Here is a 20,249-nt window from a genome sequence, read left to right as displayed (position 1 = left end):
CGATGCTCCATGATGCCAATCACTGGATTGTCTGGTTCAGACTCGATTGTTTACAGACCGCTGTCATAAAGCTGGAATATTGCTGAGTGCGGCGTTAAACAACAAACAAACAAACAAACAATGTGTATCTTGTCAGTGTGGGTGGAGAAATGAACACTTAGATGAATGTACTTGTGCATCGGTATGAAGGTAGCCGTTCATGTTGCAGTAATGATTATTTATTTGTACCGTATTTCGCATAGATGTTGTTGTTTGTTGTTTGTTGTTCAACACCGCACTCAGCAGCATTCGCCTCTTACGACGAGCATATTCGCCTCTTACGGCAAGCATGGGTTGCTGAAGACCTATTGCAGCCCCGATCTTCACGGGCCTCGCATATAGATGACATAAGGGGGCGAGGATGTAACTGAGTGGCTAAGGCGTTGGCTCATCGCGCCTAAGGCCCAGGTTCCATTCCAGGTATAAACGCTTATCTTAAAGTCCATTCCTGCAAGGTGTCCTTCACCCTCATATGGGTTCCATGCGATTTTCGAGTTCCAACATTTAAAGGGCGACTATCCCCGGGCAGATTGGCTGCTTTGGTAAGTTTGGTTCAGGTCGTTCAAACACAACTCTCTTTGTCTGTTGACTCCAATTTCATGATTTATATCAATCTAAGAGTTCACGAGTACTCTGATTGACCCAGGTGTCCATTAGCATTATTTACAACGTGTAGACCTGAACTGAAACTGGCGCCAGACACAGAAGAGCAGTACGTCGCCCTTTAAGTCTTAGTTTTCTAAGAAACTTACGTTTCAATTTTTTTTATCACCATTCTTTTCCTGATCATGTGTGCCTAAACTGCTATATTTACTTTCCAACCAGCTACCCATAAACGAAAGGGAATATCTGTAGATATATCTGAAGAATCGATGATAGGAGAAACATCGGCAGACCCGCGAAGGGAGATAACTCTCGATCTTTCAGCCATACATATACCCACCAGTAAGTGAAAAAGTGATCGTAAAATACCAAGCGTTACTACACCGGCTTCCAAGCTATATAACAGCTATCCATGGGTATGGAGTTCGGACTTTCCATGGGAGATTGGGCTTGAAGACAGAAACACAACGGTTCAGGGCAAATGGCCCCTTAATATCTTAACTTGATCATAAATATTCTCGCTATAACAACTTCAAATTATATTAACACCAGACTCGGGTCACCTGCCTTTCCTGCTGTGTTGCTGTCACCCAGTCGTTGTTAGATCCAAGGAAGGAAAACAGACTCATGTGTATACCATTAATCCATTTTTATTTAGATATATTTAAGAAATGGAATATTATGTGTCCAAAAAAGTATTTAAAGCAGGGCCAAAAGTGAGCACAAAAACGGTTCTCCTATATCAGAGAACGGAATCAACTTAGAAATGTCAGTCAAAGGGTGAGCCAAAACAAATGAAAAGAAGATCGAAAGAGTGTGTCCAAACATAAACCCAAAGGGTGTAGCCAAAACAGTCCAAACGGGAGAAATGCTTTATTACAGGGGCACCAAACCACGCCCTCTCACACAAACACACATGCAAAACATATCCTCTTATGCATATACTCAAAACACACGCCAGAGACATCCTGTCGCACATGAACTCTTAAAATCAAACACACATGCAAAACACATGCCGTCACACATACACACTTACACACATTACTAGATGCAAACACTCCAACTCCCATATATACACACATGATTACACTCACCCAAACACACATGTGAAACGAACACTCATACATACACACTTAAACCCAACCACACATTCAAAACACACACTCACACACATCACAAACTTACACTTTCTGTCACACATGCAAAAACACATCCTCCCTCTCTCTCTCTCTCACACACACACACACACACACACTGACACTCAAACACATATGCAAAAACACATCCTCTCACACATACACTATCTATCACACATGCAAAAAACCATCCTAACACATTTGCACATTTACACTCGTACACACACACACACATGCACATGCACGCACGCACGCACGCACGCACGCACGCACGCACATACGCACGCACACACACACACACACACACTGGATGAGAAATCTACGAGAAGATTCTCCCCCAGAAGGCAGCCACTCTCCTCAGCGCCTTCCTCAGAGGATGAACCTCTCTGTCCTCCACGAAGCTGTCGTCATCCTCGTCCTCGTAGACCCAGTAGTCACTGTCGTCATCACTAGGGGCAGGATAATGGTCGACGTAGGTGATGGTGACTGGGGCGGGGAGCGTCTCACCGTGGTCAGGGCGGGCCCAGAAGGGGGTGAAAACACTCAGAGGGTTGGGAGAGGGGGTCGGGGACGCAGCCTGGGGATGCTACATCAGTGAGTGGGGAGGGAGGGAGAAAGGAGGGTCAGTGGGCGAGGTATATAGGCGGTTTTCAAATAACAATGTGGAAAAGAAAGTCAGTGTGACACACAGGTTACACATGCAATAAGGCACTACAACAAGACAAAGATCGACTGTTTGAATCATGCAATTAGAGGAGGGGGATCATGCAGTTATTTTTCAGGACACAATAACACACAGAGAAAATGGGCAATGTCAATAGTGTGCGTGGGGGACATCGACAAAAGCACTTAAGTGATCTATTCGGCGGCCAAATCCGAAACAGATGTAGATAAACTACATACACAGTCGGATTCCTCATCCAGCGACGGCCATAAACTCGCAGCAGGAGTGACATGATACCGGATCATGTCTTCCCGTGCTGAAAAGAAAAATAAACAAATTTAATAATACATTAAAATACATGTTCAATGAATATATCGAGTTAAGGAGTTCGAGTTAACGAGGTTACACTGTACAACTTTGATAAAAGACATCGCCCAGCCTCTAGTCAACAAATATAGATCTAGATATTTTGCAACACATCTCTACAAAAACTTGTACAGCTCTTATTTACTCTTCAGAACCTGAATGGATTGACGGACGGACGGACGGACAGACAGACAGGTGGATTAGGAGTAGAGAGTACTATCGAGACTATGAGCATTTCATCATTGTGTTCATGTGTTTTAGTCATGTCATTTCAAGCCCGTTCGTTTGAAAGTGTAGTTTACGTTTAAATAGATATCAAAGTTATACAATGTCACACATTTGATCTATAATGTTTGAACAACATCGTCCGTCATATTTATATCCGGCCCGCTCTCATTTCAGAGCAGACAAGAGATTTAGAAGACACCCATTTCTGAATCAAAACAATTGCAAATGGCGGCCAGTGTCATCACCATCGGTACTGCTGTCAAACTACGGCCAATTTCAGTACTTATCTACGTTCTAAACACTTTAAAATACAATAATTGCATTCTTAAATACCTTGAATATGCAGCCTTGTAAACATCTTGTCAGTAGAAGATCTTGAAACGATGCTGTAGTCAACGAAATGCAGAGCGATATGGAGCAAGAGCGATAGTGAATCTGTTCAAAACAGAGGGGACGTTGGCCACGACAACGGTAACCACGTTACGGAGACGAAGTCAGAACGAGGCGTCATCGTCCATTTCCGGCAAAGCTGAATCTGTAAGGCTGCATGTCGTGGGTGCCAAAGACTTAAACATGTTAAAAAGGGGAAGCAGATAAAGTTGTGGTGGTCGTTACCGTGGTTACCGTCGTTGCTTAAAAGAAGGGCAGGTTCAGTTTGTTTTGTCCCTGAGCATTCTCTAGATTAATTTTGAAAATGTTTGCTGGAAAAGACCGTTCGTCTTACTGGGGACTGTTTGCTGGTGTGTATAAGGCACGATGTGTGTTGTTGGCGGGTCGTCCGCACTTTATTGCCGCGGAACGACAGGCTGCGCAAGTCGCCTTGGAAATCCCGTGCTAGCATCGCCACTGATACACTCAAAGAAATAGTCTGACATGGGTGGTCTCCCTTTGTTCATTGGTAGAAATGAAGCCCATTCCCCTCACATACACGGAAGATAAAAGCCGTCTTGGCTGCTTGTTCAATCAGTGTGTTTGTTTGTTTATTGTTTACATGATGTGAGTAAGAAATTAACGCCGGCCCCACAGCATAACCCAAGCTATATATCAGAACAGAACACAATTTTATTCTAAAAAATCACATTGACACATGCAGAGAACATACATCATTGCATCATACACACACATATAATATGTACAAGTCAGCAAGCATATATACATCCAAGCTCTTCCACGTGTCAAGGCGACCGTGAAGATTCGGGTTAGAATAGGTATTCAGCATCCCATGCTTGCCGTAAAAGGCGACTATGCTTGTCGTAAGAGCTAGTCGACTAATGGGATCGGGCGGTCAGGCTCGCTGATTTGATTGATGCATGTCATCGTATCCCAATTGCGTAGATCGATGCTCCATGATGCCAATCACTGGATTGTCTGGTTCAGACTCGATTGTTTACAGGCCGCTGTCATAAAGCTGGAATATTGCTGAGTGCGGCGTTAAACAACAAATTAAGACACAAACAATGTGTATCTTGTCAGTGTGGGTGGAGAAATGAACACTTAGATGAATGTACTTGTGCATCGGTACGAAGGTAGCCGTTCATGTTGCAGTAATGATTATATATTAGTATCGTACTTTGCATAGATGTTGTTGTTTGTTGTTTGTTGTTCAACACCGCACTCAGCAGCATTCGCCTCTTAAGGCAAGCATGGGTTGCTGAAGACCTATTGCAGCCCCGATCTTCACGGGCCTCGCATATAGATGACATAAGGGGGCGAGGATGTAACTGAGTGGCTAAGGCGTTGGCTCATCGCGTCTAAGTCCCAGGTTCCATTCCAGGTATAAACGCTTATCTTAAAGTCCATTCCTGCAAGGTGTCCTTCACCCTCATATGGGTTCCATGCGATTTTCGAGTTCCAACATTTAAAGGGCGACTATCCCCGGGCACATTGGCTGCTTTGGTAAGTTTGGTTCAGGTCGTTCAAACACAACTCTCTTTGTCTGTTGACTCCAATTTCATGATTTATATCAATCTAAGAGTTCACGAGTACTCTGATTGACCCAGGTGTCCATTAGCATTATTTACAACGTGTAGACCTGAACTGAAACTGGCGCCAGACACAGAAGAGCAGTACGTCGCCCTTTAAGTCTTAGTTTTCTAAGAAACTTACGTTTCAATTTTTTTATCACCATTCTTTTCCTGATCATGTGTGCCTAAACTGTTATATTTACTTTCCAACCAGCTACCCATAAACGAAAGGGAATATCTGTAGATATATCTGAAGAATCGATGATAGGAGAAACATCGACAGACGGCGAAGGGAGATAACTCTCGATCTTTCAGCCATACATGTACCCACCAGTAAGTGAAAAAGTGATCGTAAAATACCAAGCGTTACTACACCGGCTTCCAAGCTATATAACAGCTATCCATGGGTATGGAGTTCGGACTTTCCATGGGAAATTGGGCTAGAAGACAGAAACACAACGGTTCAGGGCAAATGGCCCCTTAATATCTTAACTTGATCATAAATATTCTCCATATAACAACTTCAAATTATATTAACACCAGACTCGGGTCACCTGCCTTTCCTGCTGTGTTGCTGTCACCCAGTCGTTGTTAGATCCAAGGAAGGAAAACAGACTCATGTGTATACCATTAATCCATTTTTATTTAGATATATTTAAGAAATGGAATATTATGTGTCCAAAAAAGTATTTAAAGCAGGGCCAAAAGTGAGCACAAAAACGGTTCTCATATATCAGAGAACGGAATCAACTTAGAAATGTCAGTCAAAGGGTGAGCCAAAACAAATGAAAAGAAGATCGAAAGAGTGTGTCCAAACATAAACCCAAAGGGTGTAGCCAAAACAGTCCAAACGGGAGAAATGCTTCATTACAGGGGCACCAAACCACACCCTCTCACACAAACACACATGCAAAACATATCCTCTTATGCATATACTCAAAACACACGCCAGAGACATCCTGTCGCACATGAACTCTTAAAATCAAACACACATGCAAAACACATGCCGTCACACATACACACTTACACACATTACTAGATGCAAACACTCCAACTCCCATATATACACACATGAATACACTCACCCAAACACACATGTGAAACGAACACTCATACATACACACTTAAACCCAACCACACATTCAAAACACACACTCACACACATCACAAACTTACACTTTCTGTCACACATGCAAAAACACATCCTCCCTCTCTCTCTCTCACACACACACACACACACACACTGACACTTAACCACATATGCAAAAACACATCCTCTCACACATACACTATCTATCACACATGCAAAAAAACATCCTAACACATTTGCACATTTACACTCGTACACACACACACACACACACACACACACACACACACACATACATGCGCGAACACACACACACATGCACGCACGCACGAACACACGCACGCACGCACGCACGCACACACACACACACATGCACGCATGCACGCACGCACGCACGCACGCACGTACGCACACACACACACACACACTTGATGAGAAATCTACGAGAAGATTCTCCTCCAGAAGGCAGCCACTCTCCTCAGCGCCTTCCTCAGAGGATGAACCTCTCGGTCCTCCACGAAGCTGTCGTCATCCTCGTCCTCGTAGACCCAGTAGTCACTGTCGTCATCACTAGGGGCAGGATAATGGTCGACGTAGGTGATGGTGACTGGGGCGGGGAGCGTCTCACCGTGGTCAGGGCGGGCCCAGAAGGGGGTGAAAACACTCAGAGGGTTGGGAGAGGGGGTCGGGGACGCAGCCTGGGGATGCTACATCAGTGAGTGGGGAGGGAGGGAGAAAGGAGGGTCAGTGGGCGAGGTATATAGGCGGTTTTCAAATAACAATGTGGAAAAGAAAGTCAGTGTGACACACAGGTTAAACATGCAATAAGGCGCTACAACAAGACAAAGATCGACTGTTTGAATCATGCAATTAGAGGAGGGGGATCATGCAGTTATTTTTCAGGACACAATAACACACAGAGAAAATGGGCAATGTCAATAGTGTGCGTGGGGGACATCGACAAAAGCACTTAAGTGATCTATTCGGCGGCCAAATCCGAAACAGATTTAGATAAACTACATACACAGTCGGATTCCTCATCCAGCGACGGCCATAAACTCGCAGCAGGAGTGACATGATACCGGATCATGTCTTCCCGTGCTGAAAAGAAAAATAAACAAGTTTAATAATACATTAAAATACATGTTCAATGAATATATCGAGTTAAGGAGTTCGAGTTAACGAGGTTACACTGTACAACTTTGATAAAAGACATCGCCCAGCCTCTAGTCAACAAATATAGATCTAGATATTTTGCAACACATCTCTACAAAAACTTGTACAGCTCTTATTTACTCTTCAGAACCTGAATGGATTGACGGACGGACGGACAGACAGACAGGTGGATTAGGAGTAGAGAGTACTATCGATACTATGAGCATTTCATCATTGTGTTCATGTGTTTTAGTCATGTCATTTCAAGCCCGTTCGTTTGAAACTGTAGTTTACGTTTAAATAGATATCAAAGTTATACAATGTCACACATTTGATCTATAATGTTTGAACAACATCGTCCGTCATATTTATATCCGGCCCGCTCTCATTTCAGAGCAGACAAGAGATTTAGAAGACACCCATTTCTGAATCCAAACAATTGCAAATGGCGGCCAGTGTCATCACCATCGGTACTGCTGTCAAACTACGGCCAATTTCAGTACTTATCTACGTTCTAAACACTTTAAAATACAATAATTGCATTCTTAAATACCTTGAATATGCAGCCTTGTAAACATCTTGTCAGTTGAAGATCTTGAAACGATGCTGTAGTCAACGAAATGCAGAGCGATATGGAGCAAGAGCGATAGTGAATCTGTTCAAAACAGAGGGGACGTTGGCCACGACAACGGTAACCACGTTACGGAGACGAAGTCAGAACGAGGCGTCATCGTCCATTTCCGGCAAAGCTGAATCTGTATGGCTGCATGTCGTGGGTGCCAAAGACTTAAACATGTTAAAAAGGGGAAGCAGATAAAGTTGTGGTGGTCGTTGCCGTGGTTACCGTCGTTGCTAAAAAGAAGGGCAGGTTCAGTTTGTTTTGTCCCTGAGCATTCTCTAGATTAACTATGAAAATGTTTGCTGGAAAAGACCGTTCGTCTTATTGGGGACTGTTTGCTGGTGTGTATAAGGCACGATGTGTGTTGTTGGCGGGTCGTCCGCACTTTATTGCCGCGGAACGACAGGCTGCGCAAGTCGCCTTGGAAATCCCGTGCTAGCATCGCCACTGATACACTCAAAGAAATAGTCTGACATGGGTGGTCTCCCTTTGTTCATTGGTAGAAATGAAGCCCATTCCCCTCACATACACGGAAGATAAAAGCCGTCTTGGCTGCTTGTTCAATCAGTGTGTTTGTTTGTTTATTGTTTACATGATGTGAGTAAGAAATTAACGCCGGCCCCACAGCATAACCCAAGCTATATATCAGAACAGAACACAATTTTATTCTAAAAAATCACAGTGACACATGCAGAGAACATACATCATTGCATCATACACACACATATAATATGTACAAGTCAGCAAGCATATACATCCAAGCTCTTCCACGTGTCAAGGCGACCGTGAAGATTCGGGTTAGAATAGGTATTCAGCATCCCATGCTTGCCGTAAAAGGCGACTATGCTTGTCGTAAGAGCTAGTCGACTAATGGGATCGGGCGGTCAGGCTCGCTGATTTGATTGATGCATGTCATCGTATCCCAATTGCGTAGATCGATGCTCCATGATGCCAATCACTGGATTGTCTGGTTCAGACTCGATTGTTTACAGGCCGCTGTCATAAAGCTGGATTATTGCTGAGTGCGGCGTTAAACAACAAATTAAGACACAAACAATGTGTATCTTGTCAGTGTGGGTGGAGAAATGAACACTTAGATGAATGTACTTGTGCATCGGTATGAAGGTAGCCGTTCATGTTGCAGTAATGATTATATATTAGTATCGTACTTTGCATAGATGTTGTTGTTTGTTGTTTGTTGTTCAACACCGCACTCAGCAGCATTCGCCTCTTAAGGCAAGCATGGGTTGCTGAAGACCTATTGCAGCCCCGATCTTCACGGGCCTCGCATATAGATGACATAAGGGGGCGAGGATGTAACTGAGTGGCTAAGGCGTTGGCTCATCGCGCCTAAGGCCCAGGTTCCATTCCAGGTATAAACGCTTATCCTAAAGTCCATTCCTGCAAGGTGTCCTTCACCCTCCTATGGGTTCCATGCGATTTTCGAGTTCCAACATTTAAAGGGCGACTATCCCCGGGCAGATTGGCTGCTTTGGTAAGTTTGGTTCAGGTCGTTCAAACACAACTCTCTTTGTCTGTTGACTCCAATTTCATGATTTATATCAATGTAAGAGTTCACGAGTACTCTGATTGACCCAGGTGTCCATTAGCATTATTTACAACGTGTAGACCTGAACTGAAACTGGCGCCAGACACAGAAGAGCAGTACGTCGCCCTTTAAGTCTTAGTTTTCTAAGAAACTTACGTTTCAATTTTTTTTATCACCATTTTTTTCCTGATCATGTGTGCCTAAACTGCTATATTTACTTTCCAACCAGCTACCCATAAACGAAAGGGAATATCTGTAGATATATCTGAAGAATCGATGATAGGAGAAACATCGGCAGACGGCGAAGGGAGATAACTCTCGATCTTTCAGCCATACATGTACCCACCAGTAAGTGAAAAAGTGATCGTAAACTACCAAGCGTTACTACACCGGCTTCCAAGCTATATAACAGCTATCCATGGGTATGGAGTTCGGACTTTCCATGGGAAATTGGGCTAGAAGACAGAAACACAACGGTTCAGGGCAAATGGCCCCTTAATATCTTAACTTGATCATAAATATTCTCGCTATAACAACTTCAAATTATATTAACACCAGACTCGGGTCACCTGCCTTTCCTGCTGTGTTGCTGTCACCCAGTCGTTGTTAGATCCAAGGAAGGAAAACAGACTCATGTGTATACCATTAATCCATTTTTATTTAGATATATTTAAGAAATGGAATAGTATGTGTCCAAAAAAGTATTTAAAGCAGGGCCAAAAGTGAGCACAAAAACGGTTCTCATATATCAGAGAACGGAATCAACTTAGAAATGTCAGTCAAAGGGTGAGCCAAAACAAATGAAAAGAAGATCGAAAGAGTGTGTCCAAACATAAACCCAAAGGGTGTAGCCAAAACAGTCCAAACGGGAGAAATGCTTTATTACAGGGGCACCAAACCACGCCCTCTCACACAAACACACATGCAAAACATATCCTCTTATGCATATACTCAAAACACACGCCAGAGACATCCTGTCGCACATGAACTCTTAAAATCAAACACACATGCAAAACACATGCCGTCACACATACACACTTACACACATTACTAGATGTAAACACTCCAACTCCCATATACACACATGAATACACTCACCCAAACACACATGTGAAACGAACACTCATACATACACACTTAAACCCAACCACACATTCAAAACACACACTCACACACATCACAAACTTACACTTTCTGTCACACATGCAAAAACACATCCTCCCTCTCTCTCTCTCTCTCACACACACACACACTGACACTCAACCACATATGCAAAAACACATCCTCTCACACATACACTATCTATCACACATGCAAAAAAACATCCTAACACATTTGCACATTTACACTCGTACACACACACACACACACACACACACACACACACACACACACACACACACACACACACACACACACACACACACACACACACACACACACACACACACACGCATGCACGCATGCACGCACGCACGCACGCACGCACGCACACACACACACACACACACACACACTGGATGAGAAATCTACGAGAAGATTCTCCCCCAGAAGGCAGCCACTCTCCTCAGCGCCTTCCTCAGAGGATGAACCTCTCGGTCCTCCACGAAGCTGTCATCATCCTCGTCCTCGTCGACCCAGTAGTCACTGTCGTCATCACTAGGGGCAGGATAATGGTCGACGTAGGTGATGGTGACTGGGGCGGGGAGCGTCTCACCGTGGTCAGGGCGGGCCCAGAAGGGGGTGAAAACACTCAGAGGGTTGGGAGAGGGGGTCGGGGACGCAGCCTGGGGATGCTACATCAGCGAGTGGGGAGGGAGGGAGAAAGGAGGGTCAGTGGGCGAGGTATATAGGCGGTTTTCAAATAACAATGTGGAAAAGAAAGTCAGTGTGACACACAGGTTACACATGCAATAAGGCGCTACAACAAGACAGAAATTCTGATCGACTGTTTGAATCATGCAATTAGAGGAGGGGGATCATGCAGTTATTTTTCAGGACACAATAACACACAGAGAAAATGGGCAATGTCAATAGTGTGCGTGGGGGACATCGACAAAAGCACTTAAGTGATCTATTCGGCGGCCAAATCCGAAACAGATGTAGATAAACTACATACACAGTCGGATTCCTCATCCAGCGACGGCCATAAACTCGCAGCAGGAGTGACATGATACCGGATCATGTCTTCCCGTGCTGAAAAGAAAAATAAACAAGTTTAATAATACATTAAAATACATGTTCAATGAATATATCGAGTTAAGGAGTTCGAGTTAACGAGGTTACACTGTACAACTTTGATAAAAGACATCGCCCAGCCTCTAGTCAACAAATATAGATGTAGATATTTTGCAACACATCTCTACAAAAACTTGTACAGCTCTTATTTACTCTTCAGAACCTGAATGGATTGACGGACGGACGGACAGACAGACAGGTGGATTAGGAGTAGAGAGTGCTATCGATACTATGAGCATTTCATCATTGTGTTCATGTGTTTTAGTCATGTCATTTCAAGCCCGTTCGTTTGAAAGTGTAGTTTACGTTTAAATAGATATCAAAGTTATACAATGTCACACATTTGATCTATAATGTTTGAACAACATCGTCCGTCATATTTATATCCGGCCCGCTCTCATTTCAGAGCAGACAAGAGATTCAGAAGACACCCATTTCTGAATCAAAACAATTGCAAATGGCGGCCAGTGTCATCACCATCGGTACTGCTGTCAAACTACGGCCAATTTCAGTACTTATCTACGTTCTAAACACTTTAAAATACAATAATTGCATTCTTAAATACCCTGAATATGCAGCCTTGTAAACATCTTGTCAGTTGAAGATCTTGAAACGATGCTGTAGTCAACGAAATGCAGAGCGATATGGAGCAAGAGCGATAGTGAATCTGTTCAAAACAGAGGGGACGTTGGCCACGACAACGGTAACCACGTTACGGAGACGAAGTCAGAACGAGGCGTCATCGTCCATTTCCGGCAAAGCTGAATCTGTACGGCTGCATGTCGTGGGTGCCAAAGACTTAAACATGTTAAAAAGGGGAAGCAGATAAAGTTGTGGTGGTCGTTGCCGTGGTTACCGTCGTTGATAAAAAGAAGGGCAGGTTCAGTTTGTTTTGTCCCTGAGCATTCTCTGGATTAATTATGAAAATGTTTGCTGGAAAAGACCGTTCGTCTTACTGGGGACTGTTTGCTGGTGTGTATAAGGCACGATGTGTGTTGTTGGCGGGTCGTCCGCACTTTATTGCCGCGGAACGACAGGCTGCGCAAGTCGCCTTGGAAATCCCGTGCTAGCATCGCCACTGATACACTCGAAGAAATAGTCTGACATGGGTGGTCTCCCTTTGTTCATTGGTAGAAATGAAGCCCATTCCCCTCACATACACGGAAGATAAAAGCCGTCTTGGCTGCTTGTTCAATCAGTGTGTTTTTTTGTTTATTATTTACATGATGTGAGTAAGAAATTAACGCCGGCCCCACAGCATAACCCAAGCTATATATCAGAACAGAACACAATTTTATTCTAAAAAATCACAGTGACACATGCAGAGAACATACATCACTGCATCATACACACACATAATTATAATATGTACAAGTCAGCAAGCATATACATCCAAGCTCCTCCACGTGTCAAGGCGACCGTGAAGATTCGGGTTAGAATAGGTATTCAGCATCCCATGCTTGCCGTAAAAGGCGACTATGCTTGTCGTAAGAGCTAGTCGACTAATGGGATCGGGCGGTCAGGCTCGCTGATTTGAATGATGCATATCATCGTATCCCAATTGCGTAGATCGATGCTCCATGATGCCAATCACTGGATTGTCTGGTTCAGACTCGATTGTTTACAGACCGCTGTCATAAAGCTGGAATATTGCCGAGTGCGGCGTTAAACAACAAAGACACAAACAATGTGTATCTTGTCAGTGTGGGTGGAGAAATGAACACTTAGATGAAGTACTTGTGCATCGGTATGAAGGTAGCCGTTCATGTTGCAGTAATGATTATATATTAGTATCGTACTTTGCATAGATGTTGTTGTTTGTTGTTTGTTGTTCAACACCGCACTCAGCAGCATTCGCCTCTTACGACGAGCATATTCGCCTCTTACGGCAAGCATGGGTTGCTGAAGACCTATTGCAGCCCCGATCTTCTCGGGCCTCGCATATAGATGACATAAGGGGGCGAGGATGTAACTGAGTGGCTAAGGCGTTGGCTCATCGCGCCTAAGGCCCAGGTTCCATTCCAGGTATAAACGCTTATCCTAAAGTCCATTCCTGCAAGGTGTCCTTCACCCTCATATGGGTTCCATGCGATTTTCGAGTTCCAACATTTAAAGGGCGACTATCCCCGGGCAGATTGGCTGCTTTGGTAAGTTTGGTTCAGGTCGTTCAAACACAACTCACTTTGTCTGTTGACTCCAATTTCATGATTTATATCAATGTAAGAGTTCACGAGTACTCTGATTGACCCAGGTGTCCATTAGCATTATTTACAACGTGTAGACCTGAACTGAAACTGGCGCCAGACACAGAAGAGCAGTACGTCGCCCTTTAAGTCTTAGTTTTCTAAGAAACTTACGTTTCAATTTTTTTTTATCACCATTTTTTTCCTGATCATGTGTGCCTAAACTGCTATATTTACTTTCCAACCAGCTACCCATAAACGAAAGGGAATATCTGTAGATATATCTGAAGAATCGATGATAGGAGAAACATCGGCAGACGGCGAAGGGAGATAACTCTCGATCTTTCAGCCATACATGTACCCACCAGTAAGTGAAAAAGTGATCGTAAACTACCAAGCGTTACTACACCGGCTTCCAAGCTATATAACAGCTATCCATGGGTATGGAGTTCGGACTTTCCATGGGAAATTGGGCTAGAAGACAGAAACACAACGGTTCAGGGCAAATGGCCCCTTAATATCTTAACTTGATCATAAATATTCTCGCTATAACAACTTCAAATTATATTAACACCAGACTCGGGTCACCTGCCTTTCCTGCTGTGTTGCTGTCACCCAGTCGTTGTTAGATCCAAGGAAGGAAAACAGACTCATGAGTATACCATTAATCCATTTTTATTTAGATATATTTAAGAAATGGAATATTCTGTGTCCAAAAAAGTATTTAAAGCAGGGCCAAAAGTGAGCACAAAAACGGTTCTCATATATCAGAGAACGGAATCAACTTAGAAATGTCAGTCAAAGGGTGAGCCAAAACAAATGAAAAGAAGATCGAAAGAGTGTGTCCAAACATAAACCCAAAGGGTGTAGCCAAAACAGTCCAAACGGGAGAAATGCTTTATTACAGGGGCACCAAACCACGCCCTCTCACACAAACACACATGCAAAACATATCCTCTTATGCATATACTCAAAACACACGCCAGAGACATCCTGTCGCACATGAACTCTTAAAATCAAACACACATGCAAAACACATGCCGTCACACATACACACTTACACACATTACTAGATGCAAACACTCCAACTCCCATATACACACATGAATACACTCACCCAAACACACATGTGAAACGAACACTCATACATACACACTTAAACCCAACCACACATTCAAAACACACACTCACACACATCACAAACTTACACTTTCTGTCACACATGCAAAAACACATCCTCCCTCTCTCTCTCTCTCACACACACACACACACACTGACACTCAACCACATATGCAAAAACACATCCTCTCACACATACACTATCTATCACACATGCAAAAAAACATCCTAACACATTTGCACATTTACACTCGTACACACACACACACACACACACACACACACACACACACACACACACACACACACACACACACACATGCACGCACGCACGCATGCACGCACGCACGCACGCACGCACGCACGCACACACACACACACACACTGGATGAGAAATCTACGAGAAGATTCTCCCCCAGAAGGCAGCCACTCTCCTCAGCGCCTTCCTCAGAGGATGAACCTCTCGGTCCTCCACGAAGCTGTCATCATCCTCGTCCTCGTCAGTAGTTAAGTACCTCGGTATGGAACCCCCTCAGGATTATGGAACCACTCAGGATTATGGAACCAAGATGGCGGCACATCCTCTGTGACGTCACTTCCGGTCACGTGACCTGCGCAGTGCATGATGGGACTCTGCGCGTGCGCATCCAAGATGGCGTCGCTTCCGTTTCCGGTGGCGTGCGCCTCCGAGAGGGCGTCGCTTCCGTGTCCGGTGGCGTGCGCCTCCAAGAGGGCGTCGCTTCCGTGTCCGGAGGCGCGCGCCTCCAAGAGGGCGTCGCTTCCGTGTCCGGAGGCGCGCGCCTCCAAGAGGGTGGTGCTTCCGTGTCCGGTGGCGCGCGCCTCCAGGGGTGGCGGTGGTGGAGGGAGGGAGGGAGGAGGGTGGTGGTGGTGGTGGTGGTGGTGGTGAATTGAGGGAGGGAGGGAGGGAGGGAGGAAAGGAGGAGGAGACGGGTTCATGGTGTGGGTGGGAGGGTCGTCAAAGCAAAGGAGGAAAGTTGTCTTTCGGGAGAGATGGGTGGCCCTGAAAAGGGCCGTTGGAAAACAAACTGGAAACTGGAAACTGGAAACGACAGGAAACGTCAGGAACACTGGAACACTGGAACACTGGAAAAACTGCAAACGATGGGACACTGGTAAAAAACAGTGGGGTAGCATGACCCCATGCGTTAGTCACTTTGTTCAGATGATCTCTCTTCTTCATCCTCTACTTCCATCTCATCCTCGGACTGAAGGTGTCGTCGGCGCTTTGAAGCGTGCTTTCTTGAGAGGCTTCTGGCCCGTTTTCTTTTCTCTACAAGAGGTGTGATGTCCGCCCGGAGTTGTGCGAGGCATTCTTTTAGGTCGAGGACATCGACGTGCACGTCTTCGATGAGATGAACCACTTGTGTCACGGGTGTCACGGGTGTCACGGGTGCCACGGGTGTCGACGTGGACGGTGTTGCTGACGTTTTCTTTCGACTGGGTTCTGGGCAATCTGCAGCGAAATGACCCAGGGCTTGACAGTTGTAACAGTGGTCCAGGCGATGGGGAGTCTTCTTTCGACTGGGTTCTGGGCAATCTGCAGCGAAATGACCCATGGCTTCACAGTTGTAACAGGGACCCAGGTTCCGATTCTCCTGCTTCTCTTGACTGTTCATCTTCGGACAGACATAGTGACGGTGACCTTGAGTGCCACACTCGAGGCATGTCACTTCAGGGCAGTACAGGTAACTGTGACTGTCGGTCTGGCACTTCATACAACTGTATCGAGCTGGCATGATGGGTTTCATAGAATGCAGTGTGTGTGTGTGTGTGAGTGGCTTCGCTCTTGTTTTGTTTTTTATAGGAGAGTCACTGACACCCACCCTCCTGATTGGTTCCCCAGGCCGCGCCCCCGATTGGTTCGTTTCGGGGCCTGGTCTGCACCTCGGTTTTCCAAAACGGACCGACCCCTGTGTTTCTTTTCCATAGGAAATGGATTTTACCATGGGAGAGAAAGCACAACCCCTGGTTCGACCATTCAGAGTCCCGCATGACCCGAGCACGGTCTCTGATTGGTCGACAACCCAGGCTTCGGATTGGTCCAATTTCGATCCGGTTTTTTTTTATCGGGGTGTGCATTTCGATCCTGTTTTGTTTTTCTTCATCCTACAGACCACAGAACACGACTATGAGTTTTTAAAAAAAATTTAATCCCCTCGCTCACATGAACCAACACCACAAAACAAAAAGTCACAGGATGAGGGGGGCCGTCCCTGTGACTTTTGTGAACACTGGGGGTATGAACGTCTGTACACTTTGAAAAAAGAAACGTTGTCACTTGGGGTGAACAAGACACTCGACTCTTCTCTTCCGTGCTTCTTGGGACACCAAACGTCTGTATTTTTCGTTCACTTCTCCATCAGGACAAAACACACACAAGTATTCGCAGGGCACTTTGGCGTGCTTCAGATGTTCTTTCCAGGGTTGGTCTGTGGCTTCCCATTGGCGGAGTGCCACACCGCAGCAATAACAGGTCACACAATCACCTTGTCCTGGATAGAAATAGCCAGCCATGGCCATGTCATACGGGGTCTGGGTCATCTGTTGAGGCCACGTTTTAAAAGATCTCAGACGTTCTTGAAATGAATCATAGTGAGGATGAGAAGGATGACACAGGGTGTAAGAAGGAAAAGGTCCCTCCAGAATGTCACTGAGTCGCCACGTGTCGTCCCTAAAGAGGGAACGTTTTCTCGCTTCTTGTTCTCTCGCCTTTTCAGACACCCACTCGGAATCGGTGACGACATCTCGGGAGGATGACATGGCATTCATAGAACGTCTTTGCTCCATGATGACGGTGACTTCACTGAAAGAAGGTCTGAGGGTTCGCCTGCTTTTATGAAACTCTCCACCCTACTCCCTTCCACGGAAGGTCATGACCTTAGCTTCCACCTCCTCCACCTCCTTCACCTCATCACGTGACGTCATCCTGTGTTTGGGTTGACGGACACACGGCATGATTCGTGACACGATCCATGACATGACATGGTACACGGGGAGGGGGTGTGGGGATCGATGCGTACTGGAATGACCGACACCAGGCAGCTGATCTTTCAAGCATGGCCTTTCTCTTTTATCTATTTTTTATTTTAATTTTACACTTGGGTGTGCACTGACATGACAGATGCACAGACAGACGGACAGACAACGTCAACGACATCTCAACTCAACCTCTACCCTCGGTTCGGCACTCTATTGGAGTTGAGATCAATCAAGACACAAAGAGTCAGTTCAATCAATCACTGTTTAATCATGAAAAAACCCAATCACAACCAGATACAATGGAAATACGAAAAGTCAATGGAGGAGGGAGTGCTTTGCATGTCCCTACAACAACCACAACAACAACAACAATAACGCGACAACGTTTTCCTCTTCCATCTTCAAGCCCATAAGAGGTGGTCCTCCCTCAACCCTGTGAGAGGTCCATCCGTTCAACACGTACAGTCTATGGTCTCCCTGAAACAGACATGACACATCACTTGATCACGGTTGCAGCTTACGTGTTGACAAGTTCTTCGAGTGAAGAGGAGGATCACCATAAGATGTGATCCTCAGCAGATGTGATAGGCATGTCATCATGTGTCATTATGCGGTCATAGGTCAACATACTACAAGTACAGTCTATGAGCTCCAGACCACAGGTATGACACATCACTTGCCCGCTGTTGCAACTGATGTATCTTAACATGTTGTTGTGTCGGCAAATATGACATCCGCGTTGTAGGGGAGTGAGTTGAGCTTCTCCATAAGGATCCGGGTCAACGTCGTTGTCATCTTCATTATCATCGCAAACCAGGGGCGTACCTGAGGAGTAGACATGAACATCTTCCGGGGATGTTGGTGACCAAGAAGCCTCAAGCAGGGGGAGCGTGTCCAGATCCATGGAAGGGAGAGTGGCCAGCTTGAGCGCTTCATGATCCTCACGGTCACCCGTCGCCATCGTCACAGCAGGGGCATTCGGTGAATAGGTGGGCTCCCGAGGGGTTTGTTCCCACCACTGTTCTAGCACGCCCTGGACTGAACTGACATCAGGGGTCCTGTCAATCATAGGACAGAGTCCATTTATCATAGGAATAGGTCATGAATATGAATCACATCAAGAATGACTGAGACAAAGAAGAGCAAGGGTACTTACAGCTGTTCTTGAGGAGAGATCTTCAGAGATAATTTCTTCCGTGATCGTCTTTTTGCAGGCGTTGCAGGTTTCAAAAAGGATGTCCCCATCGTTTCGATGTCTGTGGTCGCTGCAGCCGTTGTTGCTGTTGCTGCTGTGGTGGTGGTGGTGGTGGTGGTGGTGGTGGGTGTTGCTGCTGCTGTGGGGACCACAACGACTGTGGGCTTGCTTGTCTTTTTCTTCTGGATCTTCTTTATCGTCTTCTTCGATGTGCCTTTCTCGGGTTCAGTCAGCTTCCTCATCTTTGAACGTATCTGTTCGCACATCAGGTTGTCGCCCTTCGCACGTAACTTGGCGTACGCGTCGTCGGTCTTCATCTTTAAACACAGCAAGTCGTACACTTCACCCCATAGTTCAGCAGTCATGTCACCGTTCCCATCTCCACTGCTTCCTTGGCCACTCATGTCGCTTCGTGTCTTGTCATTCAATCGTTTCGACATGATGTTGTCCGGATGTTCTGTTCGTTGTTGTTTCTTTCCAAGTCTTCACGGAGGTGTGTCAACACTTGATGGTACTCTCTCCAAACACGTGTTTCTTCCAGATAAAACGCCAACAACCAACACAACGTGAGGAACATCAATCAGAGGGGGGCGATGTGGTTGCTTGGTCCGTTCAGTGAAAAGTGATGACCGGAGAGCATCGGGCGTATTAAAAGCCACGGAGGTCCTGCTTTCTGATTGGTCCGTTCCTGTGTCTGGTCTGAGTCTCCATTTTTCCAAACTGGACCGACCCTTGTGTTTCTTTTCCATAGGGTTAGGCTTGTAGCGTGAGAGAGAAAGCACAACCTCGGTTCGACCAATCAGAGCCCACCATGGCTCGAGCACGGTCTCTGATTGGTCGACAACCCAGGCTTCGGATTGGTCCGATTTCGATCCGTTTTTTTTTTTTTTCTGTAAGAGGTTCATGTCGATTCAGTTTCGATCCCCTTGTCATGCAAAAAAATTATAGAAAGTCGTCTCTGTACCCAAAGGGGAGCGTGTCTACAGGTAGGCCTGTGGTTTCGTCGTAGACGACACGTCGCTTGTCGTACACGGTACGATAGTCTTTTCGGGTGGGACGGGTCACGAGTGCGTTTTCGTGCCGAGGTCCTTTTCGAATGAT

General features: G+C 45.5%; 3 protein-coding genes across 4 annotated transcripts in view; all 3 read right to left on the bottom strand.

The window, feature by feature from the left end:
* Nucleotides 1–12,394, bottom strand: part of LOC139479524 (uncharacterized) — a 42,476-nt gene extending 30,082 nt beyond the window's left edge. Inside the window, exons 1-4 of the mRNA XM_071262368.1 lie at nucleotides 12,368–12,394; nucleotides 11,006–11,209; nucleotides 6,594–6,797; nucleotides 2,161–2,364 (exon numbers count right to left, since the gene is read on the bottom strand). Of these exons, the coding sequence (XP_071118469.1) occupies nucleotides 2,161–2,364; nucleotides 6,594–6,797; nucleotides 11,006–11,209; nucleotides 12,368–12,394 (639 nt within the window). The remainder of the gene's footprint in view (nucleotides 1–2,160; nucleotides 2,365–6,593; nucleotides 6,798–11,005; nucleotides 11,210–12,367) is intronic.
* Nucleotides 12,395–16,119: 3,725 nt separating this feature from the next.
* Nucleotides 16,120–16,722, bottom strand: LOC139478231 (ATP-dependent RNA helicase glh-2-like). The gene has a single exon (XM_071260635.1). It carries the CDS (start codon nucleotides 16,720–16,722, stop codon nucleotides 16,120–16,122), a length of 603 nt encoding a protein of 200 aa, XP_071116736.1.
* A 1,560-nt stretch (nucleotides 16,723–18,282) lies between these two features.
* LOC139480033 (uncharacterized) lies at nucleotides 18,283–19,827 on the bottom strand. Of its 2 annotated transcripts, XM_071263006.1 has the most exons (3): nucleotides 19,110–19,827; nucleotides 18,779–19,011; nucleotides 18,283–18,430 (listed from the first exon to the last, which is right to left on the bottom strand). In XM_071263006.1, exons 1-3 carry the CDS (start codon nucleotides 19,586–19,588, stop codon nucleotides 18,420–18,422), a joined length of 723 nt encoding a protein of 240 aa, XP_071119107.1. In that variant the 5' UTR covers nucleotides 19,589–19,827; the 3' UTR covers nucleotides 18,283–18,419. The 2 variants fall into 2 exon arrangements, with proteins under 2 accessions (XP_071119107.1, XP_071119106.1); XM_071263005.1 differs by having other exon boundaries at nucleotides 18,283–19,011.
* Between the last annotated feature and the right edge of the window lie 422 nt (nucleotides 19,828–20,249).

The sequence above is a fragment of the Haliotis cracherodii genome, unplaced genomic scaffold (genome assembly GCF_022045235.1).
Source record: "Haliotis cracherodii isolate W230 unplaced genomic scaffold, xgHalCrac1.p SCAF_4, whole genome shotgun sequence".
Lineage (NCBI taxonomy): Eukaryota > Metazoa > Mollusca > Gastropoda > Lepetellida > Haliotidae > Haliotis > Haliotis cracherodii.
This window is presented reverse-complemented; position numbering and strand designations above follow the sequence as displayed.